Raw genomic sequence first — 25701 nt, forward strand, 5'->3', positions numbered from 1 at the left:
CTACCAGCCAGGTGAGGGAGTGAGCCATCCATTTGCCCTCTGGCACAGAGCAACTTCCTCTCTTATACTAACCACACGTACTTAGGGGCCATTATGGCCTTGCCTGGCTAATTCAGCAATGGGGTCCTCCACTGATTTTAACCCTTGCTGGATCCAGGAATTAGAAGGGACTCTGGCATACAGCCTAACTCCCTGCCTCCCCACCCCCATTCACATCAATACATATTGGAGGGGACAAGGTCATATGAAGATGCTGGTCTCCCTCCCGATCTCCTTTGGGAGGTTGTGGACTCTCCTCCCTCTAAGCAGAAGTTGGATGGCCATCTGTCATGGATACTTTAGTTGAGATTCCTGCATTGCAGGGGGTTGGGCTAGATGACCCTTGAGATCCTTTCCAACTCTACGATTCTGTGCCTGCGTGCGATCACGCCTGAGGCACGTGTGTATGCGGGTCGGTGGTCATTGGCGGCCCCCACATAATGCTGAGTCCATTGATTTCCGCGGGTCTACTTTAGATACCACGAAGGTTCGCTACCACTCATTTAAGGATTGAAATGCAGCCGATGTTGTGGGGAGGGGCTGAACATGCATGTAACCCCAGCGCCTGTGGTGTGGGGTCGGTGATCACGTGCATTCCCGCCGCGATGGCGAGAGGGCAACGCACTCTGCACATGCTCAAGGGAACTCTTATTCGCTTCTCTTCCCCATACGCAGGAGAGGCTTCTGTAAGCAAGATCTGGGGCAGCGCAATGGAGAGGCGGCTTCTCCCCTCCCTCGCCTCTCTTTCCCTCTCCCTCTCTCTGCTGTGCCCACGGCTGGGGCGGAGGAGGAAGAGGGCTCGGCACTTGGCCCTGCCCCAGCCGGATCACCTGAAAGAGAGAGAGAGAGAGAGAGAGAGAGAAGGGCGGCGGGTGGGGCCGGCTGCGCAAACACGCCCGCTGCTACTTCTGCCGCCGCTGCCAAGGAAGCTGAGGGTATTTGGCCGAGGAGCCGATGGCAGAGCTCGCCCGGAGACCCTCCCGCGCCGTCTGGTAAAGGCCGGGCTCCCCAAGAGCAGGTGGGTGCGCGGAGGATCGGGGCCACGGGAGGGAGACAGAGGAGGAGTCCCCAAGCCGGAGCTTCCGAGGAAGCGCGCAGAGGTTTGCGCCCTGGTGCCCGTCGTCTTTCTGGACAACGGCGCCCATCCCCTGCGGGCCCGCGGCGGGAACTTGTATCGCGCTTCGTTGGGGACGGAGAGAAAGCTCTGAGGGAAACAGGCTCCCGCGCAAAACACGCGGAGGATCCGGCTGGAAGAGAGCTGCCCAGAGGGGATCCAAGCTGAGGCGGATCTCCTCGACAGGTGTTGGGAAGGTGGCAGCCTTCGGCCAGAATTTGATATAAGTAAGAAGGGTGTGTGTGTAAGAGAGAGAGAGAGAGAGGATGCTTTATCTACTTAATTCCTTTTATGTGTGGCTTTAGGTAGACTCTTGAACCTGGACGTTTCCACTTGTATGGTGGGTGATGGAGAGGTGGTGTTGCTGTCACTATTCTGTATTAGTAGTAAGGGATTCCGAGCTTCCTGCGATGCAGGAATCTTACTAAAGCATCCCTGAGAGATGGCCATCCAATCTCTGCTTAAATCCCTCCCATGAAGGAGAGACCACCAGTTTTCAAGAGAGTGCCTTCTAAGAACAGCTCTTACCTTCCAAAAGTTCTTGTCCTTGGTGGGGGTTTTTAAAAAAATTAAAAATATTACTTTATTTATTATTCACTTCTCACTAGGTATCTCAATGCCATTTTCAATGCAATAAACATGTATAGAACAATTGCATGTATAAATGCAGGTGAAACATTTTCTCATACACACACACACTTAAAACATTTGCAATAGAACAGTTAAAACAAACAGCAGCACGTATCAATTCAAATCCAGTTCAGATACCATCTGTGATTAAAACATGTGCTTGGAAACCTCCTGTAATCCTGTCACTTTTTATACCACAAACTTTCCAGGCTTATTTTTTGTACCACTTTCATTGGCCTATAGCAGAAATATGCCCCGGCAGACTGTAATAATGTGGTAACATTGAGAAAGTATCACAGAATAACTAATAAAGAGGAATGACATATGGACAGTTCAGTATAAATGCACCACAAATGCACCACGGTGGTTGTGTCAATGACATGTTGCAGAATACACCACTCTAGGGGCTATTTGAGCCTAGAACATGTGTAGGCAAACTAAGGTCCGGGGGCCAGATCTAGCCCAATAGCCTTCTAAATCTGGCCCGCGGACGGTCTGGGAACCATTGTGTTTTTACATGAGTAGAATGTGTGCTTTTATTTAAAATGCATCTCTGGGTTATTTGTGGGGCATAGGAATTCATTCACACACACACCCCAATATAGTCTGGCCCCCACAAGGTCTGAGGGACAGTGGACAGCCTCCCTGCTGCAAAAGTTTGCCGACCCCTGGTAGAGTTAAGACTGAAGTGTTTGTTATTGACTTGCATTCTGGTCTGCAGGTATACAAGATGACCCTCAAGGTCATCCCTTCTAGCCCTACAATTCTATGATTCTATGATTACCTTGCTAAAGCTAAGCAGGCTTGGATTCTAATCAGTCCCTGGATGTGTAAATAACTACCTGCTCAGGAAACAGATGTTTATGCCGCCTTGGGTTCCATGACAAAAGGCAGGATATAAATGTAAGAAAATAAATGCACAAATTATTTTTATTCTGGGTGCACACTTGTGCACTGTCTCTGGGGTTGCACAGTTTTCTGGATGCAATAGAGTTTGGACTGAGGAGCAGGGGCAGAAGGAGGCTGGTCATTGCAGGGGGTTGGACTAGATTACCCTTGGAGTCCCTTCCAACTTTTACAGGTGCCACATAATATTCTCTCCACAAATTTCAGTGTGGCGTTAACTAGTCTCTGGAACTCTGTGCTAGGCAAGACTTTCATTATATTGTTTTCAACACCTAAACACTTTTTTGTTTAGGTATGAACAGATGCTGCTTGGGGCAATGTGAGGGAAAGGCTTTCCTGTTGAACTTCAGCTTGTTACACAGCAAATCAAAGTACAAGGGTTCTGACTTGCATATGCACAACACACACAGAGAGATGGCAACCATAGAAATTAGGAATACAAAAGCACTAAGGGCAGTGGCAGAAGAAAATGAAGAGAACAAGCAGTTGCTGGCAGTAAAAAAAAACCCCGCAATGCTGATTTAATAATCCTGTAATTTAGTGATCCTCTGCATATCTGCTCAGAAGTAAGCTCTATAAAGTACAGTGGGACTTACAGGTACCAGTAAGTGTGTATAGCAGGGGTGTGAAATCTCAAGCCTGGGGCGAATGTGGCCCTCTAGGCCTCTTTATCTGGACCTTGAAACTCTCCCCAGGCCACACCTCTGTTGTGCACTCTGAGGATTTTTGCCTGGCTGGAATGTGTCCTTCAACTTTGGATGGAGCTTAGAGAGAAGGTGTGTATAAAGGTAAAGTTTACATGGTTTACTCCAGCCACTTTTGCATTTGATCCCTGCCACCACTGGTGTGTAGCCCTAGGAAGGTTTATTAGAAGGGAATGTGGACCTTGGGTTGAAAAAAGGCCGACACCTCTGGTTTACAGGTTTGTTGTGTTAGTGTTTAAGGATGCATATATTGGTGGCTGTATTTTCTTAACCAAAGATTTCAGTCCCAGTCATTTTCGTTACTGAAAAACATTTGAGGTATTTGTACAGCATGTACAATTAACATGGCAACCTTTGATCTCAATGCTCCAGCTGTTCGGGGAGAGGAAATTAATGTTAAAGCAGTGTTGACTATAGCAGAGATAAGCATATATTTACAAGTGAGACTTGAAATCACTTTCCACACAATACTTTACAGTTCTCACAATTACCATTGACTTCAGTGGGTCTTACTCCCAGGTAAGTAGGCATAGGATTGCATCCCTGGTCTCTTTTTGGGTCACTCTTCATGTTATGCTCATACTTCACCCACACCCAGAAAACAGCCATTTCTTATACTTTGTCACTTGTGAGTATTCTCACCACGGCTTGTGTAATTAGGCTTGACCAAAACAAGAGACGTTTAGCTAACTAACACTGCCATTCTGTGCACAGATACCTGGAAGTAAGACCCACTGAAATCAGTGCACTAACTTCAAAGAAACAACCATGTCATTACTTTAACTCCAGCTGGAACATCGCAATGTTTTTTTAGCTGAATCCCAAGAAGGAGAGCTGCTTTCTGGGCTGCATCGGCAGTGTTAATTTACCCTCTTTAACAGTCATCATGACTTCCCTAAGAGGTGCCAGAGTTGTGTGGAGATTCATATTCCCTTTGGAGCGCTACAGTTCCCACAGATTTCTGCAAGAGTATTGGGATGGCTGCATGTTTTTGTGGCTGGGGTGGGGGGGCGAGAGGAAGACTAGAAGGGCTGGTCAAGAGATGGTAGTACGGATGGGCAAATCTGTCTGTTTTGGTTTCTCTCAGTTTCTCATTTTTGTAAAGGTAAATGACCCCTGGATGGTTAAGTCCAGTCAAAGGTGACTATGGGGTACTGCACTCATCTCGCTTCAGGCCGAGGGAGCGAGCATTTGTCCACAGATATCTCTCTTGGGTCATGTGACCAGCATGACTAAAACACTTCTGGTGCAACGGAACACCGTGATAGAAGCCAGAGTGCATGGAAATGCCATTTACCTTCCCACTGCAGCGGTACCTGTTTATCTACTTGCACTGGTGTGCTTTCAAACTGCTAGGTTGGTAGAAGCTGGGAAAGAGCAATGGGAGCTCACTCCATCGTGCAGATTCAAACCAACCTTCTGATTGGCAAGCCCAAGAAGCTCAGTGCTTTAGACTACAGCGCCACCAGAATACCTGCCTTTTTGTAGACATTGATCGGCACTGCAAAATTTGGAGAAGTTCAAATGTCAAAGGTTGATGTGTGTGTGAACATGAACTGAATTAAATTTCATCCCTACCTGGAAAGTAAGATGAGCCATCCCAAAACATTTAGCTGCCTGAGGCAATGGAAATATGTTTTTCTTTTCTTTTTTCATTCAAAGCCTGCTGGACAGCAGTGGGGCACTATACCTCCACTACGCCCGTAGGGAACAGGCTACTGTAGTTTGGGGAAGGAGGGCAAACCACATGAGTCCCAGGACCTGTACTCCCAGCAGTGCCAGCCAGCATAGCCAACGGTCAGGAATGATGGCAGCTGCAGCCAAACATCACCTGGAGAGTCACAAGTTCCCCACCTCTGATTGTTAAGTGCTGCTTGCACCTCCATTCACAGCATTCTGAGAATACCGTACAAAATATGTCTAGTTAATGTTTAAAACTTCTACCTTAAGGCATTCTCTCATGCTGCTATGAAAACCTCTTTTCGGCACTCTGGAGCTGACCATACAAGCTCGTTTTCGCCACCAGGTAAAGCCAGCCCAAATCATCAAGGAAAATCAGAAGTGTCTGGTTTTTGTTTGGGTTGGAATTAAATTTAAAACGACAAACTTCATTGCTAGCAAGATTGGGAAAACATTTTACACTTTTAATTCTTGTTAGCAGTTTCTCACTTTTGCATATCCATTTCTTTCCTTCTTTGTCTTGGCATAAAACATTACAATAGTGGTATGTTTATTCTGGAGCCTGTTCAGCGTGTAAAGGCATTTATTTGTTTAATTTGCAGTATTTATTACATGCTACCTGGTAGCAGAAGTTATTTAGGTGTACAAGCCAAATTAAAAAGAAAAAGAAAAAAACCTGAAGTGTGTTTAACTCTGGTCCCCTCCACCCTAAATGTGAAATCTAAATGAGACTGAAAAGGACAGTAGAATAATATCAGTGTAAAACCAGCTACAGAGAATAACACCAGTACCAAGGATCTGGCAAGGGCTGTAGCTTGTTGATAGAGCATCTTCGTTGCATGCGGAAGATCCCAGGTTCAATCTCTGGCATCTCAGGGTAGGCCTGGAAGAGACTCATCTCTGAAAACCCTGGAGAACCGCTGCCAGTCAATGTAGACCAGGGCTAGCCAGTTGGGTGCCCTGCAGATGGTGCTGGACTTCAGCTTTCATCCTCCCCAGCCAACATGGCCAGTGGTCAGGGATGCTGGGAGTTCAGCAACATCTGGAGTCACCACATGAACTACCCCTGGATAGACCGTACTGAGCTAGGTGAACTAATGTAATCTCTTGATATAAAGCAGCTTCCTGTGTTCTGAAGGCATTAAGGTATCTTAGAATCCTAGAGCTGGAAGGGAACCTGAGGATCATCTGGTGCAGGGGTCGGCAAGGTTTATCTCGCCTGGACCGGTACACTCCACTGGAGATCCCTCCGTGGGCCAGATCATGCGTAAGCATGCGCAGTCGTGATTTCCAGTGTCTGCGTCTGAACCTGCGCAGATGAGATTTTCGGCATCTGAGCATGCGCAGATGCAATTTCCAGCACCATAGAAGTGAGTCCCTGCGTGCTGCACTAGTTTAGCACAGCACGGGGGGACTTGCTGAGTGGGTAGCTTTATTCGGGGGCGGCTCGGGGGCCAGTTAGATGACCCCTGTGGGCTGCTTGTGGCCCATGGCCCTTAGGTTGCCTACCCTTGATCTAGTGCAATGCCTGCAATGCAGGAATATGCAGTTTTACCTTACAGGAATCGAGCCTACAACAACAACAACAACAACAACAACAACAACAATAATAATAATAATAATAATAATAATAATAATAATAATAATAATAATTTATTATTTATACCCCGCCCATCTGGCTGGGCCTCCCCAGCCACTCTGGGCGGCTTCCATAAAAACCAAAAATACAGTAAAATATCACATGTTAAAAAAAATAAAATAAATAGTGTTATCAATGCCACACTCTAACCAGCTAAGCTATCAAAGGCACAGTTATTTTCTCTTGAGAGAAAAGAAGCCTATTTATTAAAGTATCGTATACATATGCAACTTATAAATCCACAACAAAATAGTGCATTTTTTAAAAAGTACATACTGCAATGCACCCAATAACATAAGACTTATGTTTCATTGTACTTTGTTACTCCTCTGTAAACCTAACTATCCTCTCTAAACCTACAGTAACTATCTTTGTTAAGATGAAAAAGGTTGGGAAAAATTCAAAATCTACCTGGCGCGAAATTATCACCAGATGAAGGTGCAGGGCAAGTCTTTTTAGGGAGTGTGTTACATTAGGATGTATGGAGGAGAAATTCAATTCCGTTCACACCTGAAGGTAAACCAACTAAATTTACAGCTTCCAAAACAATGTGTGAACCAAACCACAGACGTCATTTGAAATCTGCATGTCTCTCAGTTTTGCAGTGTGGTTTTCCCACCAAGGAATGTCAACAGAAATGTATATACTGTACTGGGGCAAAGTGTGCACAGAAATTTTAAAAGTAATAGTAGTGCAAATAACATGCAAACATGCATTAGTTTGCAAACAAAAGTATATATTAGACAAAACTGCACACCAACATGTGTATATTAGGAGAAATTCACACTAAGGTGCTCATGAGCAATTTTTTTTCCCCACACCAGTTTGCAAATGTAAAGAGCTGAAGATTGGAAAAATGAGAAACCAAAACAGAGATTTGCCCATCCTTAGCTGTATGATAGATGATGTCTGTGTGTGTATGAAAATGATACATGAGTAACGTATAGGAATACTGTAAGGATACACAAGCTTTTTGCTGTTAAGAGCCACGTTGCCCTAACGTAGTCTGTTGGCGCCGCTTGCAAGCTGTGGGTGGAGCCAAAACTAATAATGGTAAAGGCCACCCAATATCTCTCTGTGTCTTTGTCCCTTCCCCTCCTCCATCCCCCATGGGCTGCCAGGGAAGGGACAGAATGCTCTTGCTGACAGTCTGAACTGTTCACTTACAGAGGGCTTTCGAAATTAGGTTGTGGACCACAGGGTTCCCACCTCTGGAGCAGCATACTTGTTTGAGTGCAGTGTGATTCCTCTGGCACTTCGGATACGCCCTTTAGTTGAGCCACACAATGCTCTGGGTTCCACGACTGCAAAGAGGGCATTGTGATCTCTGCGGCAGGAGAACAGAACCCACGTTTTTGCATTGTTGTGCACTGAAACTGGCTGCAGTCCACCTCTTTGGGGCAGGAAAGAAACATGAGACCGATGTGAAACTTCTTGCTTTATTTGGCTACTGAACCAGTGGCCTCTCATATTCACCATTACGTGATTTGAGATAGTGGCACAGAAAGCAATTCAGGAAGTTAATGTTATCTCCTGGTGGATTATACTATGTTACAATATGTTTTTGGTAACAACTTCCCTCCTTCATCTCTGAGGCCGGCAAGGAGTCCATTGTTTTGATTTCCTCTGTTTCAGAATGGTGAAAAGTGCTTTATGCTCCAAGGATGAAATAACATCCTAAATGGTTTGGAGGCTGCAGTCTTTCAAGGGTTGCTTCGCCTTCTGCATGTGCCTGTCCCACCCAGTGTGGTAGATGCTCCAAAAACTTTGAGTTGTGGCGATCAGAACCATACACAGTATTCCAAGTGTATCCACTAATTGCTGGACAGATTACGGCTGTGTCATTGTGAGTTTAACCCCTTCTTTATTCTACTTCGAACCAGCTCCTCTAACCTTACCTGTTGGTGTGAGTCATATGACAAAATAAAAATGGGAGAGAAGAGAATTTCCAGTTATGACTATTACACCCTTTGGGCCCGGAGTTTCCTGCCATAAATAACCAGGAAGGTTTAATTGCGATTTTATAAGGATTTTTTTTTTTTTTGCACCGAAGGAAGCAATAAGGAAATGAACAGCATGCACAAAATGGGACTAACTTAGGAGCAAATCATTAAGCCACGCAAATGCTAATTAATGTCCCTAGACAAGAGAAGGCTAGTCTGAGAGTTTGCTTGCACTCACCTAGTCTTCTGACTTGCTCCAGAATGTTCATGCTCTGGAATCGTATGTATTATGTTTCTACCATGCATATATGTTTTTGCAGCATGCCAAGACTATGCCTACTAATGGGGATCCTTGTGTTTGGCTCTGCTGGTTGTTGCACTTGGAGCTTGTGAGTGTAAAATGAATTTTGCTGGGGTCAGCTGAATTCTGAAAAAGAGTTAATAACTGGCAGTGAAGTGTGCCTGTATGGCTTCTAATCAGTGCGTTCGATGACAAGGAGATGTTCGTTTTGAAAGTGGTAATTATTTGATGGGAGATGCAATCTGAAATCACTTGTGTACTTTGTCATTAAGGCAGAAATGTGTGCACTGATGCTTCCTGGCCCATGCACCTATCTTGTAACCGAATGCATAAGAAACCATGTGAAAAATATTTGTCTGAGTTTGAGTTGTCTGAGAATTTTGTTACGTTTAGTGAGTTTGTATGGGGCTTTTTCGCTGCTTGATAACAAAAACTGTTACTTTGTGTGTTTCCTTATTTGCACTGGTGGCCTGGAATTTAAGGGCTGGAAATGAAGAGCTAAATTTGTGCCTTAAATCTGAATGTCTTTTTTTAGTTATGGCTTATAGCAAAACAATAAAAATACTACTACTTGAATGTACAGATGTACTTTTTAAAATAAAAGAGGTGGCTGTGTTGATCCAAAAGGGGGAAAACCCATAGGGCGATATGCAACTAAACAGTTCTGCTAGTGCAAGCAATTTTGGTTGCTTGATTCAATTGACTATCGTTAACCGGAGTTCAACAAGGGCCTTTAGATTTATGCACATGGAAGGCTGTTTTTTCTTTAAAAATAAAAAGATTCAACAGACTCTTAAAAGACGTATTCTAGCAAGGAGAAAGCTAGATCTTTTCTTTTTGACATTTGTTTTCCTTGGGAGCATATAAGGAAGAATCATAGAACCATCAAATTGTAGGGTTGGAAGGGATCATGAAGGTCCAATCCTCTGCAATGCAGGAATCTTTTGCCCAATGTGGGGCTGGAACCCATGACCTTGAGATTAAGAATCTCATGCTGTACTGACTGAGCTATCCATCATGAGGGTTCTGTCATGTAAGCCCAAAGTGGCTTGCACAGTCTGAAGTGGAGCAGTCCAGAGACATCAGTTTATCACCTCAGTGAGAACTAGTAGCTCTTCCAGAACTGTATGTATGTGAGCGACATGTCGTTGACACAAGAATAGTGCATTAGGGTTTGATTTGTACTGGACTGTTCACAAAATCATTCCACTTCTTGGTTGCTCTGCAGTGTTACTGCACTGTTGCCATCGGGAGGGGTGCTCTTGCGCAACAGCGCAACAAAAGTGGGGCAACACTCCCCCTTCCTCCTGTAACATTTGTGCTATAAGAGGTTACAGGATTTCAGCAGGAAGTTACAGGGCATGCAATGACTGGAAACTAGCACAAACAGTATGGACAACAGGATCACATATAACCTTCCTGATGCCATCAATGAAAACAAATCATCAAGAACACACAATAAAGGGGCTGTCCAGAGGGGCCCCATATCTTCCATTGGAGGGTGAGATCAGACTAAGGCCACATTCAAAAGTACTGTGATACACTTTCAACACCCATGGCTTCCCCCAAATAATTCTGGGAGCTGTAGTTTGTTAAAGAGTGCTGAGAGTTGTTCAGAAACCCCAATCCCCCTCGCAAAGCTACAATTCCCAGAGTGGCTTAACAGTCCCTCTTCACTTCCAGAAACTTTACTTCTGTGAAAAGAGTCTCCTTACAACTCTCAGCACCATTAACAAACTACAGCTCTTTGGAGGGGAAGCCATGACTGTTTGAAGTGGCACCACAGCACTTTAAATGCATCCCAGAGTTGGGTTTTGTAGTGTGTGCTTAAGTGCTGGAGGGAGTCATGCCGATCCTCCATCCTCCTCTTTGGACTGTGAGTCAGCTGTCAAATTAATGTGTAGGCAGTGGCGTAGCGTGGGGGGTGCAGGGGGGTCCGGCCGCACCGGGCGCAACATCTGGGGGTTAGGGGGCGCAAATCCATGGGTTAGGGGGCGCAAATTACTTGCCTTGCCCCGGGTGCTGACAACCCACGCTACGCCACTGTGTGTAGGCAGCCCTTGATTAATAGGAGGGTGGGGAGGCCTACCTGTTGGATGCTGTGAGGCCTCTCTGGTAACTACAGGCCCCGAGGCAGCTGCCTGCATTAGCTTGACCCAGAGTGTAATAGGAGAGGGAATGTTAGATGGGAGAATATTTACACTAGGGAGCCAGAATGGGCTTTTGGGTGCAGCAGGCTCCACCTTGCCTTCAGGGAGGCAAACTGAAGCCAGCAAAGCATAACTAGGAAAGGATGTCGCCCTCCCCCCCCCCCGCCCCTTCTGAGGAAGAGATGTACTCAAGCTGTTCTCATGCAAAATCTCCCCACAGCTATGTTTTGTTTATTTAAAAGCATTTCTAAACTGCTAAAAAAAGTTTTTAAAATCCCTCTTAAGTGGTATACAATATGGAAAAAACTAAGGAGCTGTAGTCACAGAATTGTAGAGTTGGAAGGGACACCAAGGGTCATCTAGTCCAACACCCGGCCTACAGCCATCCTGGGGTGGGCTCTAAACCACTAACCTTCTGGTTTAACAGCCAGATGCACTGACCCAACTAACTTTTACTCAGATTAGACCCATTGAAATTAATGGACATAAGCTAGTCATCCCGGCCATTAATTTCAATGGGTCTAATCTGAGTAAAAGTTGAAAACAACCCAATATCATAAAAATACAAACTGAAACCCATGAAAAAGCTGGATAAAAACAGATAAAAAAAGAACAAAACAATCATTCGGAGGACTTGTACACATAAACCACGGTCCATTTTTATGGGTCAGGGGAAGCCTGGGCAAAAAGTTGAGTCTTTATAAAATGTCTGAAGCTGCTTCACAAACGGCAGAGGGAAGCACATTTTGTAGTATAGGGGCAACAGCAGAAAATCCTTCTAAGTGAATGGCTTTATGTTATCAAGGCCTTGAACATGTCCTATGTTCCCAGGCCTATCACAGCCCTTTTCTGTTTGACTCTCGTGCAGAGGTGGGGAACCTGTGGCTCTCCAAATGTTGCTGAATTACAGCTGGCCATTGCCCTGCCCTGCCCTGCCCAGCCCAGGATTCAATTTCTTGGTCATGATAGCGCGTGACAAAAAGACAGGACCCATGAACCAGCTTACAGTTAAAGTTCCATACATAGTCCTAATTGGAGAGTATTTTATTTGTTTGTTTTATTGCATTTCTATCCCGCCTTTTTTCCAAGGAACTCCAGGAGGTGGACATGGTTCTCCCCCTCATTTAATCCCCACAACAACCTTGTGAGGTAGGTTAGGCTGAGAGGCAGTGACTGGGCCGAGGCCACCCAGTGAGCTTCATGGCCAAGCAAGGACTTGAACCCTGGTCTTCCAGGTCCTAGTCCAATGCTCCAACCACTACACCACTCTGATGGCTGGACTCAGTGTGCGCTATGAGTGGTCTATTGTGCATTTTTGATGGATTCAGACAAAGGTAACAAGGGCAATGACTGTCCTCCCCATCCCACATGCACACACCCTCGCCTGTGGCCAGTTTCCACACACCCAGTTGCTTGTTTTGGCGATCGGCAGCGGTGCTCAGATTAATAATCATAATAATAATAAAAAACCTTGGCCTCCTCTCTCCTGCCGTCCAGGAAATGCTGCCCAAACTGACAAGCCTGTTGAAAGGGAGAGTCAACTCAGCTCCTACCCAAAGAAATGGCTCCTTTTTCCTTCCTGAGAACACCTGGTAGGTCAGGACAGGGGTGTTGGGAGAGGGCAGGCTGACAGATCCGTTAGCAGTGTCTTTCCCCCGCAGAAAGGTGCAAGATTGAGAGTCGGGTTCCTGTTGCGGGAAGAGAAGGCAGGTGCTTTGTGGAGGAGGAGAGGGAGAGCGAGTGAGTTCAGTCCAGGAAGAGAAAAAGAGTCTTTATATTCAGCATGAATAAGAAGGGAGGCAACGGCAGTGGGTGGGTAGATAGGTGGGGGCTTCTCAGTGCTTACTGGTACCAGTTTATTTTAGCAAATGCTGGGTTGTGGTTAGAGAGCCAGCCCAGTGAGCCATTCTGCCCCACCTTTAATTTTTTAGCAAATATAGCGGGGGGGGGAGAGAAAGAAAAATAGTTTGTTGTTGTTGTTTAGACATTTAGTCGTGTCTGACTCTTTGTGACCCCATGGACCAGAGCACGCCAGGCACTCCTGTCTTCCACTGCCTCCCGCAGTTGGGTCAAACTCATGCTGGTAGCTTCGAGAACACTGTCCAGCCATCTCGTCCTCTGCCGTCCCCTTCTCCTTGTGCCCTCCCTCTTTCCCAACATCAGGGTCTTTTCCAGGGAGTCTTCTCTTCTCATGAGGTGGCCAAAATATTGGACCCTCAGCTTCAGGATCTGAATAGGTTTGATCTTCTTGCAGTCCATGGGACTCTCAAGAGTCTCCTCCAGCACCAGTAAATGGACACTAACAATAAAAGTATTTCATAGATACTAACTTAAACATAAAAACTGCCCATATTAATTTATATGTCTTACCAGATTGATAATTATAAGCTATGGGTTATATCCGGTGCTAGTCCTACACAGAATAGTTCTGTTGAAATTAATGAACATGACCTAATTATTATTGTTAAATTTATTAGGTCCATTAGCATTAGTGGTCTTACTCTGAGTAAAACTTAGTTGGCTACAGCCCTATACGTTCAAATGCAGGAAAGGCAGTGAGATATGCAAACCACTGAGGAAGTAGATGGTGGGTGTTTATTCTTACAGCCTTGCAGGAGAAGTCTCTTTGCACCAATAAGGGCTCTTTCATTCTCGGTTTGTTAGTCTGTACATCATAGGGATACAGTTTAAGGGTGTGTGAACACCTGCAGACAGCAAGGATTTTCCCCAAACAGCAGGGCCTTGCAAAGGCTTGCAACAGAAACCAAAGGAGCATCTAGTTCAGCAGCCTGTTTCTTACTGTGGCCAAGTAAAAGCATCTGTGTGTTCAAGAGGTATTCCCATTGTTTAACTAGTTAGGATAACTGTAAGTTTTCAGCTATATTGCAAGTAGCGCAAGTCAAAAATTAAAGAAGCAGTTGAACAGCACATGTAGGTCAGTGGAGGGGAACCTGTGGCTTTCCAAATATTGTTAGATTGCGAGTGTCGTGTTCTGGTCTGACACTGGAAACCCCAGGGCAAGTCTGGTCGAAGGTTGCTGGACCACGGACAGCTCCGAGTGTCTTTGAAGATGCTTTGGAAACTGCAGATGGTGCAGAATCCAGCAGTAATATTTTCTACAACCAGACAAAAGCAATACGGAAACAAAACACAACTGCCCATCACAAATAAAACTCGGTGTACAAATCCAAACATTTAAAATGAAGCATCACATAGATTTTAAATAGCATTGGGGACAAAACTGATCAGCTGCCAGTGGCCTGAGGATACAGTCATCCACTATTTCTCTCTGGAACTGACCCAGTAAGTAGGAGTGTAATCATTGTAACATGGTAGCCCCAACTCTTGGAGCTGGTACAGGAGATACTGTGGTTATCTGAGCTGCTTTGGGCCGTAGTTCCTCTATCCGGCGTCTGAAGGAGGTTATCCATCAGTTTTCCCATCCTTTGCTATTTGCTTCTCTCCCTGCAATTGGTACCCGAAGGCAAACATCTAGGAATGCGTGAATCTGTCAATTTCAAATACTCTCTCATTTTCCAATCTTAAATTCCCTTCTTCGCATTTCTACTTAAATTTGTGTTTGTATGCAGTTTTGCTTAATACACACCTTTCCACAAAACAATTTCCTCTAATGGTTTTTGTGTGTTTTTTCATTAATACATGCATTAATTTGCACACTCTCACCTTTTGAGCACATTACTTGGCTAGAGAACTGCATTGCAAAGTTCTAAGAAGCGTGAATTTCAAAGTATGGCTCTGTGTTTTGGTTCACATGTTGTTTTGGAAAGTGTAAACCAGATATATTCACCTTTAAATGCAAACTGAATTGAATTTCTCCCCCCTCCCTACACAGCCTTCAAGGTGAAAGCTCCACCTAGCTTGTGTGTGAGTAGCCCTTCCACCAGCTGCCTTACAATAATATTTATCCAGCCTTTTCCTCCGGCTTCCCATCATGCGGGTCTTTCCATGTTGCTACCCTCTTGCAAGAAGAGCACAGTCCCTTGACTCAGCCCCTTGCTGCATTTATTTCCTTATTAAGTGAGAACTGGGTTTCCAGCAGCCTCTTTTTGGACTGTATTGGATAGTGGTAAAACCACCACAGATCCTGCTTTAGGAAGGTGCAGCCATCTTTATGTATCTGACAGGTTGAATCCGGAGAACTATGAACTCACTACAAAAACCGTATATCATAGACTTGGTGGATTAGGAAAATAGAACACTGAGATTTCAATTCTTCTTTCAAACGAGGGAGAGCAGCGAGGAAGCGTGGGGAAGTATCCCCAACCACAGTAGATTATCATGTTACAAAAGTAACTCAGCCTTGGACACACAAAGGCGCCATTCACTTGGAGGAGAATGACCTAGTTATGGATTCAGGGCCTGAGTTATTTTCATTTTTGCTTCTCCCCATTTTGGCTAGAAATAGCAAGGCCGCTTGGACACAAACAACATTGCAATTCAAAGCTTTGAAAACCGGGGGCAAAACTTCAGAAGAAAGCCAACATTCTCGCAGGCTGCCAGCAGCTATCTGAATATTCCCATTTTTATTTTTCAAAAATTGGATTGGTTGAAATTCCACCTACAGAACAGTCATTATAGAGCTGGATTCATGGTCCTTGGCAATTGTTGCACTTGCTTTACTGGCCCTTTCAGGCTTTGTACTGTGGAGGCTCCCCTGGTCCTCCACCTCCCAAACCTGAAGTTTTGACCCTTAAGCAATTGAAGAAGTTTTAAGCTCTCTTTCACTGAAATGGGTGTCGGTGGGGTTCTTGGCATATTCACAAATTGGGTCAATTTCCTGCAAGTAACTGTAGCTCTGGCCCAGGCCAGATCAAAAATTGAGCATTGAGGTTGGAATGCTTGTTGATTTCAGAAAGCTAATAGCCATTCACAAAGAAGAATCTCCACTCACAGCTCAGGTAAACAGCGTTGTCAGGTTTTTGTGCTGTTTTGGAAAAAAACTGCAAAACCTTGTTAACCAGAAGGTATCATGGAATGAAAGAAATCTGTCCAGACTTGTAGCCACTTGCTCAGTAGCCTGTGGTGGGTAAGAATCTGCCCCAAGCAATGCAGCAGAGAAGCTTTTGAGACATAAAAGAGAATGCATTCTTTCCTTTATGCCATTTGTATATATCAGAGGTGGCTAATGTGGTGCCTTCCAGGTGTTATTTGTTTGTTTGGTTTCTTTATTGCATTACGGTCTCTCCAAGGAGCTCAAGGTGCCGTACATGGATCTCCACTCTCTTAGCCACCACGGTCACTTGGACCTCTAATGACAAAGATGTATTTGAATTGTCACAGGCTGTACTTTTTGCATTTCACTGCCATCCCTGCCCGCTCCACTCACTGTGAGACTGTTTGCTGTTTCTGTGCCACTGCAAATGTCAACAAACTTTGCAATGCTAGAATGATTGCATTTTCATGAATGACTGTTCATGTGAATGGCCTCTTAGCTTCTCTTTAGCTTCACATAGAATGGCCAACAGACTTGCTTTTTGTATTTGATTGGCATTTACATGCTTTTACTTATCTCCCCACCAATACACGTGTCTCTGTGTAGGAACAGATCTGAATGACATTCTTACACTCCGTAGTTTGCAATGCCACATACTTCACTGGTGACTTAGGTACATGATGGATTTACTGTGAACAGATTCTTTTCTCCCAGCTGGTGTCTGTGTGTGTGTGTGTGTGTGTGTGTGTGTACCATTCCCTCTGTTTCTGATGTTTCAGCATGAGTGCCATTGCCGGACGCTGGAGCAGGTTTAGGGCTACATAGGCAGAGAAGGAATCTGGTTGCGCTTGTCTGACGCCACTCAGACAATGTTAGATGCAACCCATTATCTGGATAAGACCAAAGGAGTTCTGTATATATTCTGCTATCAGGCAGTGGCCCAATGAGTGATCTCCTTGCACCTGTTTTGTTTCTCCCCTTGCTCGCTTTGCACAGTTCTAAAATAGCTCTTTGCTTTCTTCTGCCTAGCTGGGATCAAGATGACGACAGCTGTGCCGGTGTCTGAGAATTCTGTGTCTTCAACAGATGCAGCCACAAAGTCTCAAGAACAAATTCTTTATCAGAGTAAGATAAATGCAAAGCTGACATTTTGGGGTTGCATGCCTAAGTTCCGCATGTTTTTGAACAGGTATTGTGTGAGGCATTTTAAATGGGGGAAATAGTATGGTAGTTAAAAAGAAGACATCTCCCGCTCCAGGACCACTGTCCTGATGAAACAGCCTTTGCCAACCTGGTGCCCTCAAGATAATTTTGGACTGCATGTCAGCCCCAGGCAGGATGCCCAATGGTAAGAAATGTTGGAAGTTGTCCATCACCATTTGGAGAGCATCAGGTTGGCTATCCCTGGGATAAAAAATTTAGGAAGGAACCACTGACAGCTTTTTTAAAGAGATCAAAAAATCACGATGTAAAATCCAGTCCTGGGTCTCTCAAGTCACACCTATTTCAGTCCTAAGGAAGCTGTTTTTCCTCTGAAAATAAAGAGTCACTGACACAGATTCAAAGGATTGACCCTACTATCATTGTGCATCCTCCAAGGAGATACAGTGGTACCTCGGGCTACATACGCTTCAGGTTACAGACACTTCAGGTTACAGACTCCACTAACCCAGAAATAGTACCTCGGGTTAAGAACTTTGCTTCAGGATGAGAACAGAATTTGGGCAGTGGCAGTGCAGCGGCAGCAGGAGGCCCCATTAGCTAAAGTGGTGCTTCAGGTTAAGAACAGTTTCAGGTTAAGAACGGACCTCCGGAACGAATTAAGTTCTTAACCTGAGGAACCACTGTATTACAGTCTGTTCTTTCTCAAAAGGAGTTTGTGATTAAGAAATGGGGAGTGTTTGGTGGTCCTATCCACACTCCTGAGAAAGTGAAAAAGTCAAAGAAAATTATATATATATATATATATATATATATTTGCTTTCGTAGATTTTCACGGGTACAGGAATGCAGGTTTTGGTGTCCTCGGGTGTCTTCCCGTGTAAAAGTTGGGGTGTCTAGGCGACGTTTCGACGAGGTCTCACTCGTCATCTTCAGGCTGGTGCTTTCGGCTTCTTGTTACTGGAACAGAGCGGGATCTCAATGTTTGAGTTCCTATAAATACTGTAGAGGGGGTGTGGTGTCTAGCCTCCAATGTTCTGGGCAGAGAGGAAGTTCCCAGGCTAGTGTGCCTTTTCTTCTTTTGTTCCTTAATTACTTGAGAGATACCTTGAGTGATTTCTTGAGTGATATCCTGAGTACCACTTAGGTGGGTCATTAGGTGTGGATTAGTTGCTAAAGTCTTTGTGTCTTGACCTCTTGAACTTTGTGAAGAGTTTTCCTGAGAAGATGGCTGTATTGCACTTAGTTGTGCTTTGGCTTGGCTTCGTGTATAGGGGCGAGCTGTGGTTTTGTGGTTTGTGTCAGCCAGATCTGTGTAGGGATTGCAGGGATGCTGCACCCCCCTGCAATCCCTACACAGATCTGGCTGACACAAACCACAAAACCACAGCTCGCCCCTATACACGAAGCCAAGCCAAAGCACAACTAAGTGCAATACAGCCATCTTCTCAGGAAAACTCTTCACAAAGTTCAAGAGGTCAAGACACAAAGACTTTAGCAACTAATCCACACCTAATGACCCACCTAAGTGGTACTCAGGATATCACTCAAGAAATCACTCAAGGTATCTCTCAAGTAATTAAGGAACAAAAGAAGAAAAGGCACACTAGCCTGGGAACTTCCTCTCTGCCCAGAACATTGGAGGCTAGACACCACACCCCCTCTACAGTATTTATAGGAACTCAAACATTGAGATCCCGCTCTGTTCCAGTAACAAGAAGCCGAAAGCACCAGCCTGAAGATGACGAGTGAGACCTCGTCGAAACGTCGCCTAGACACCCCAACTTTTACACGGGAAGACACCCGAGGACACCAAAACCTGCATATATATATATATATATATATATATATATATATATATATATATTTAATCACACTGAATAGGAACAAATAAAGACAGGTAGCAGCTAGTTCAACACAGCCTACATTGCCTAGCAGTGGCTCTCCAGCATTTCAAAGATGAGTCAGACCAACCCTTATCTGGAGATGCCTGGGATTGAACCTGGGACATTCTGCATGCAAAGCAGATGCTCTACCACTGAGCTAGGGTCCTTCCCCCCATTAAGCTACCTTATATTGAGACAGACCATTGGCTGATCTAGTCCATTTTGGTCTACCTTGACTGGCAACAGCTCTCCAGGGGTTCAGATGAGGGTATTTTGCAGCCCTACTGTGGCATTTGCCCCTAGGATGCGTCAAGGAAAGAGTTAAAAATGGGTCTGATGTGATTGGCCAGTGAGAATGCGAGGGGGGAGTAAAAGATAGAGTGGGAGGTTTTGAAAAGACAGTTGAGGTCTGGGGGTTGACAGTTGAGGTTTGGGAGTTGGGAGTTGAGGTTTGTCAGTTGGGAGTTGAGGCTTGGGTGTTGAAGAAGGAAGAGGGTGGAATACGCAGTGGGTTGGTTGAGTTGCATTGTGAGAGAGTGAGAGGAATTGTTAGGGAGTTAGATAGATAGTTGGGATTAATTCAGTTTGAAGTTGTAGGAACTAAGTTTTAAGAAACTGACAAGAGAAAAATAAACCGAAACCATACGCTTATTCCTGCACTTAAAAATAAACTTGATTATTTGTTTATGTTAGCAACTGTCTGGACTCCGTGTGTCCCCGTGAGCAGCGGGGTGGTGGCAGCAAAGAAAGCAACCGCAGTGGTGGCACAGGGTCAATAGACCATGAAACGTCCAGGGGCCCTGTGTGATCACCACACCTACCGAGATGCCAGGATTGAACCTGGGACTGTCTGCATGCATAGCAGATGCCCTACCACTGAGCTATGGACCCCCCTGAGCCCTCAGATGTAACTAAGGTATTGATCTCCCTGGAGACACTTTGAAAATCCAAAACCTTGGCTGACCCCCCATTCACTTTAGTATTGAATAATATCTGAAGAAGTGTGCAAGCACACGAAAGCTCATACCAATAACAAACTTAGTTGGAAGGATTTTTTTTATTTTGTTTTGACTACGGCAGACCAACACGGCTACCTACCTGTAACTAGCACTTTAGTATTGTTTTTCTTTCCTTCCTCCTGTTAGGTTCTGGAGCGATTGTGGCGGCCATTGTAGTTGGCATCATTGTTATATTCACGGCAGTTCTCCTCTCACTGAAAATGTATAATAGGTGAGTCAGTGACTTGGCTTTGGGCTCAAGTTCCTTTGAATTTTCAAGAGAACAAGCAGGCTGTGGGCAGCGTTCCCTGCATTTCGCAGGTGTTTCCACGGGATCCGCTTCATGTTTGTGTTTGTGGTGCGGCTCCACAGCCCAGCCCTGCAATTTTTGCTTTTGCAAGATCCTCACTTAGAGGTGATATGCCGTACAAGGGAGACCCAAAAGGCAGTATCCAACTAAGCTCTACTCAGAGCAGACCCACTGAAATCAGTGGCCCTAAATTTGTCAGGTACTTAATGGATATATTCTGAGTAGGACTAGCATTGCATTCAACCCAATGAATGGAGAAGAGGGTGATATGCTGCTGCTTTGGGGCAAAATATGCAAGGGTGATCCAGTGGAGGGTGGAGCTTAGTCGCAGTGACCTAAGAGGCAAAATGCATTATCAGCTGCCTCTTTTGATGTATTTAAATGGACCTGTTTTGTGTTATCTTGATCACATGGGATCAGCTACAGCAGGGGCTGCTTCGACAGCTATCCAGTAAACCAGGACAATGGAGAAGGGACCAAGAATGCACATCAGGGTTGCTCCCTTTTAAGAACATAAGGAGCTGCCTTTATACTAAGCCAGACAGTTCATTCATCTGGCTCAGGATTGGCAGTACAGTGGTACCTCAGGTTACATACGCTTCAGGTTACATACGCTTCAGGTTACAGACTCCACTAACCCATAAATAGTACCTCAGGTTAAGAACTTTGCTTCAGGATCAGAACAGAAATCGTGCTCTGGCAGAGCAGTGGCAGCAGCAGGAGGCCCCATTAGCTAAAGTGGTGCTTCAGGTTAAGAACAGGTTCAGGTTAAGAACGGACCTCCGGAATGAATTAAGTAAACCCGAGGTACCACTGTAGCTCTTAAGGTTTTCAGGCTGGATTTTTTCCTAATCCTGTCTAGGACCTTCTGCAGGCAAAGCATATGATCTGCAACTGAACTGTGGCCTTTCTATTCCCATCTTCTGGGAAGGGCAGCAGTGTGGCAAGCGGGAGATGCTGCATCATTAATTCCTCCCTTTTGACTTTGGGAATCTTGTGTTCCTGGAGTGGATAAATCCTGTCCAAATTGGCCTGTTTGCCACAGTTCAGGCTGCAGGTAGAGGGTTGGTGTGGCACAGTTCATCGTGTGGGTGTGCTGATCACGCAGCATGCCCATAAGAGGCCAGAGGATGCTGTAGGTTTCCTTCCCACCTTGGGCAATAGTGCAGAGGAAGGGGAAATGGATACCATCCTGAGACATTACGTCAAGACCCGTGAGCCCTGACATAATGCAGTGTTTGCTTTGCTCCTTGCAGACGCATGAGGACAAAGCGGGAGCTGGAACCGAAGAACGCCAAAGCCACAACCCCCTCCACGCTGGGGCAGGACACCAGTAGTCCCAGTCGCACCACAACGGTGACGTTCGTCCCCATGGACATCCAAATGCCAAACAGAAGGCCCTGAGGCATGAGCGCCACAGAGGATGACAAATCAGACCCAAACATGGGCCTTACAGGCTCTGGGAAGACCTGTGATTCGTCAACATAAAGGAAGTTAAAGACTGGAGCTGCTAACTGGAGTTGCACTGTGACCAGCTCTCCACGTTTCTGTTTCTTTAAGAAAGGACAATGGATGTCACCCAGTTGCAAAAGTGGCATCTTGTCTCTACAGCTGCGGATACATAAGGGTAGCTGGTGGCAAGGCTGCCCCTGTAGTTGGATCGAGAGATGCCCTTCCACCGTTTTCTGCTGCTTCACATTCGACTCCTCATGGCCATGGATTCTGAGCGGTCCTTTGCTGGTTGGAGATTCTGAAGAGGCAAAGGGAACTCCCATCCACCCAAGGCTGTCCATACTGTTAGGCAGAGTGAAGTGGCTGCCTTAGGCAGCAGGTGATGAGGGATGTGGAGTGGGAGCAAGGTATTCGAGGGCAGAGCTGTGACACAAAACACAGCCTTCGCAGCATCCCCCAAACTAGCCTGGTCCTCGCAGGTGCTAGTGTCAGGAATTTAGGGTAGGGTAGGAGGAAATGGCTTTCTCCTGTTCGTTTCCCATGAGAATGATGCAGGGAGCCGTGGTAAATCAGTTTTCAAAGCCTCCTCATGCCCCAAATTAAAGAGAAGTTTATACCTTCAGTAGCATCGCTCCACTTCAGATTGAGTACCAGGGAGATGCTTGGCTGACTCTTTTCCCGTGTTCAAGGAGCTGTGCTTTGTCTTTTTACCCCTTGTATGGGGAGCATTTGAACATTTGACCTCTTACAAGGAGAAGAGAAAAGGCCTCCTAATTGATCAGGGTAGCTAGAGCAACTCTCCTGTGAGGATGTTAGCATGCTTGGGGCTGAAATAGTTTAGTGGGGGCAAAGGCAATGTAGGCCATTATAGAGGTATTTAAATTATGCATAGTGTGGAGAAAGAGAAATTTTATTTCCTCTCTCCTAACACTTGAACCTGGGGGCATCTAATGATGCTGAAGGGTGGGAGATTTAGCACAGATGAGATGACAGACTTCTTCGTACAATGCAGTTAAATTCTGGAATTCATTACCACGACATCGGTGATAGCCACCAATTTCGACAGCCTTAAAAAGGGATTAGGTAAATCAATGGAGGATCATAGAATCATAGTGTTGGAAGGGGTCCCAAGTGTCATCTAGTCTAACCCCCTGCAATGCAGGAATCTCATGCCTGTTAGTTTCCCCTTCTTAGTCTCCAGGTTGCCCTAGTAGAACTCAGCAAGAACAAGGATGGGGACAAAACGAGAATTGATTGGCTTTGACTGTGACTGGCTCTGGCTCCAGCTACTGTTGGCATCCCTTCCTTCCATGGGCACCAGCCACCACTGGATCTGCGGTCAGGATAGGGTAGAATTTGATTCAGTTACCCCAGGCTTCCTCAACCTCTACCCTCCAGATGTTTTTGGCCTACAACTCCCATGATCCCTAGCTAGCAGGACCAGTGGTCAGGGATGATGGGAATTGTAGTCTCAAAGCATCTGGAGGGCCGAGGTTGAGGAAGCCCAAGGAAGCCTAAAGGCAAACCCACCTAATTTGTATTTCCTAAAATACAAGTACCAAAACACAGCCACCCTTCACAATTCTATTAATTTTGTAGTGCAGCCCTACAGCTGAGTACTGTGCAAAATAATTCATTTATTGTGCATAAAATGTGTATGCTAGTGAGAATAACATACAAAAATGCATTAGAGCATTTGTGTATATTGGGTAAAATTGCATACAGACGGGCATATTAGGAGAAATTCACACAATAATGCTGATGGATTTTCATGAGGCCTTTACAAAAAAAATATAACCAGATGTGGAAAACGGAATTGAAGATTGGAAAAATAAAAACTAAGAGAAATTAAAATCAACAGATTCACCCATCCCTAATCTGAGATGGTTGTGTGAGCTGAACACAATTAATTCAGCATGCTTTTAGGCTGCAGTCACTTCCTAGGATATGACACCTATTGATCTACACAAGGTTTGCTTCTGAGTAGACATGTGTAGGCTTACACTGCAAACGTATTTTACCATTCACGTGTCCATAAATTATGTGATTTGTGACCCACCTAAAAAAAGATCATGCCACATCCTTCTGCTGAAATTCTAATATAAAAAGAATATCAGAAAAGAAGTGAAATTCTTCTTCTCCTCCTCCCCATCCTTCACTGTAAGGACCCAGAATGGGTTACAACATCAAAACACAATATTAAAAACAGTTTAGAACTTACAATCACAGAAATAAGCTGGGTCCTAAAAATATACATCACAAGTGTTAAGAGGTAAGTCTTCAGCATTCACCAGAAGCTCTATAGTCAAGGTGCCAGACACACTTCTGTGGGAAGGAAGTTCCACAACTCTCGTACTAACCCCCCCCCTAGATTCTGAGGGTCCCCTCTGCTGATCTCAGCACTGAAGAGGCTCTGTAGGGAAGTAGGTGCTTCTTCAGGTATTTGAGGCACCTTGAATTAGTCCCAGAAATGGCTGGCAACCATAACAGTGGTTTTAAAATGGGTTATATGATATTTAAACAGAACATCAGCCAGTAATCTGACTGTGGAATTTTAGACCAACTGAAGTCTCTGTATTCAAGGGTAGCTTACCCCACCATATTAAACCAAAAGCAAGCTATGAGATAGATGAGCTTCAAAAGCAGCATGGAGGTACATGGAAGTAACCCACATCCTCACACTCAAAGATTTATGGCAAAAGAAAATAAGATATCCACATATATTTTAGCTTCCATGCTACCTGGCCCTAGTAGAGATGGAACAGTAGCTCTATCAGCTTAGAGATAGAGGAAAGTGCTTGTATTAGGACCAACGTGCCTAAAATGCTGAGGAATTTTCATGTGGACATAAAAACAAAAGCAAACTGATATAGCAGTGTGAAGAACTGAACTTATGATTCGAAAGCTTACTTGACAGATTTGTTGATTTCTAGTAAGAAAAGGCAACACCAGGGATTCTTGCTGAGGAGCAGGAGAAGCTAGGCTGTGTAAACCAAGTTTGTAGTTTAGGCATGTTGGCTGGAAGCCAAGTCCATGCAAGGTTCCAGGTTGTGCTCTGTGTACAGTGTGAGTGGATGGCTGGAATGTGCACAGACCAGCTCTTCACACTGAATTAAAAGTTTCACAATGGTTGCCCATCAACAGTTATTGTCAGTTTTGAAGAGAAGTCTTGTGACAAATCCCTTTTTCTACATAGACATCGAGGCTGGAGAATACGTTGGCAGTAAGCACGTGAGTTTAGTATTGCTGAAGTGGGTGTGTAATAATCCGACCAAAACAGTTTACCAGGCCCACGGCGTACATTTACACAGTAGCAGCATTGTTGCTCTTGTACGAACTCATGTGTTCTAGGCTCATGTGTTAAAAGGAGGGCCGGATGTGGGGCCCCAAGCAGCATCTGGCCTCCAGTGGCCCTGCCAATTTTCAATCAGGGCATAGTTTCTGCAATTATTATTAAGCAATTGTAGGGAACCAGTGGCCCACCGGATGTTCTCAGGCTACAACGTCCATCATCCCAGACCCACTGGCTGGACTGGCAGCAGCCAAAAACATGAGGCAACTGCCCTCTGGACGGGGCTCTGGTAACAGGGCTCTGGAACGGATCCCGTTCACATCTAGAGGTACCACTGTACTTAGTTCCTGAGTCAGGTCACAGGCTCACTCTATTCAAACACAGACATACCCTTAAGACAGGATTTGTGAAGGAAAAGACAATGGGGAGGCTTTTCCATTTTCCTTTGACCTTGCAGAGAAAACATTTGGTCAGTTTGGGAATCAAAAATGGTTCCAGGTTGGTCTTCCTGTGCTGATCTATGTATGTGCTTGGTTGGTACA

The 25701-nt window shown here is 45.1% G+C and overlaps 1 protein-coding gene across 7 annotated transcripts; it reads left to right on the plus strand.

Annotated features, from left to right (window-relative positions):
* The first annotated feature begins 636 nt into the window (after positions 1–636).
* On the plus strand, positions 637–23991 carry NCMAP (non-compact myelin associated protein). Of its 7 annotated transcripts, none has more exons than XM_083751980.1 (5): positions 637–1057; positions 12604–12698; positions 17090–17185; positions 20253–20337; positions 21672–23991. In XM_083751980.1, exons 2-5 carry the CDS (start codon positions 12668–12670, stop codon positions 21817–21819), a joined length of 360 nt encoding a protein of 119 aa, XP_083608106.1. In that variant the 5' UTR covers positions 637–1057; positions 12604–12667; the 3' UTR covers positions 21820–23991. The 7 variants fall into 7 exon arrangements, with proteins under 7 accessions (XP_083608106.1, XP_083608110.1, XP_083608111.1 ...); XM_083751984.1 differs by lacking the exon at positions 12604–12698 and adding an exon at positions 3385–3477 and having other exon boundaries at positions 650–1057; XM_083751985.1 differs by lacking the exon at positions 12604–12698 and adding an exon at positions 2505–2686 and having other exon boundaries at positions 764–1057.
* Positions 23992–25701: the final 1710 nt, after the last annotated feature.

This window comes from Podarcis gaigeae (assembly GCF_964106915.1).
Source record: "Podarcis gaigeae genome assembly, chromosome: 8".
NCBI lineage: Eukaryota > Metazoa > Chordata > Lepidosauria > Squamata > Lacertidae > Podarcis > Podarcis gaigeae.

Bases quoted from the DNA above. Each gene is read 5' to 3' on its own strand.
- NCMAP (XM_083751980.1), top strand. From the start codon at position 12,668: ATGGCTCCTTTTTCCTTCCTGAGAACACCTG. The intron at 12,699-17,089 runs GTAGGTCAGGAC...TCTTCTGCCTAG, and splicing joins TTCCTTCCTGAGAACACCTG to CTGGGATCAAGATGACGACA. The intron at 17,186-20,252 runs GTAAGATAAATG...TCCTCCTGTTAG, and splicing joins AGAACAAATTCTTTATCAGA to GTTCTGGAGCGATTGTGGCG.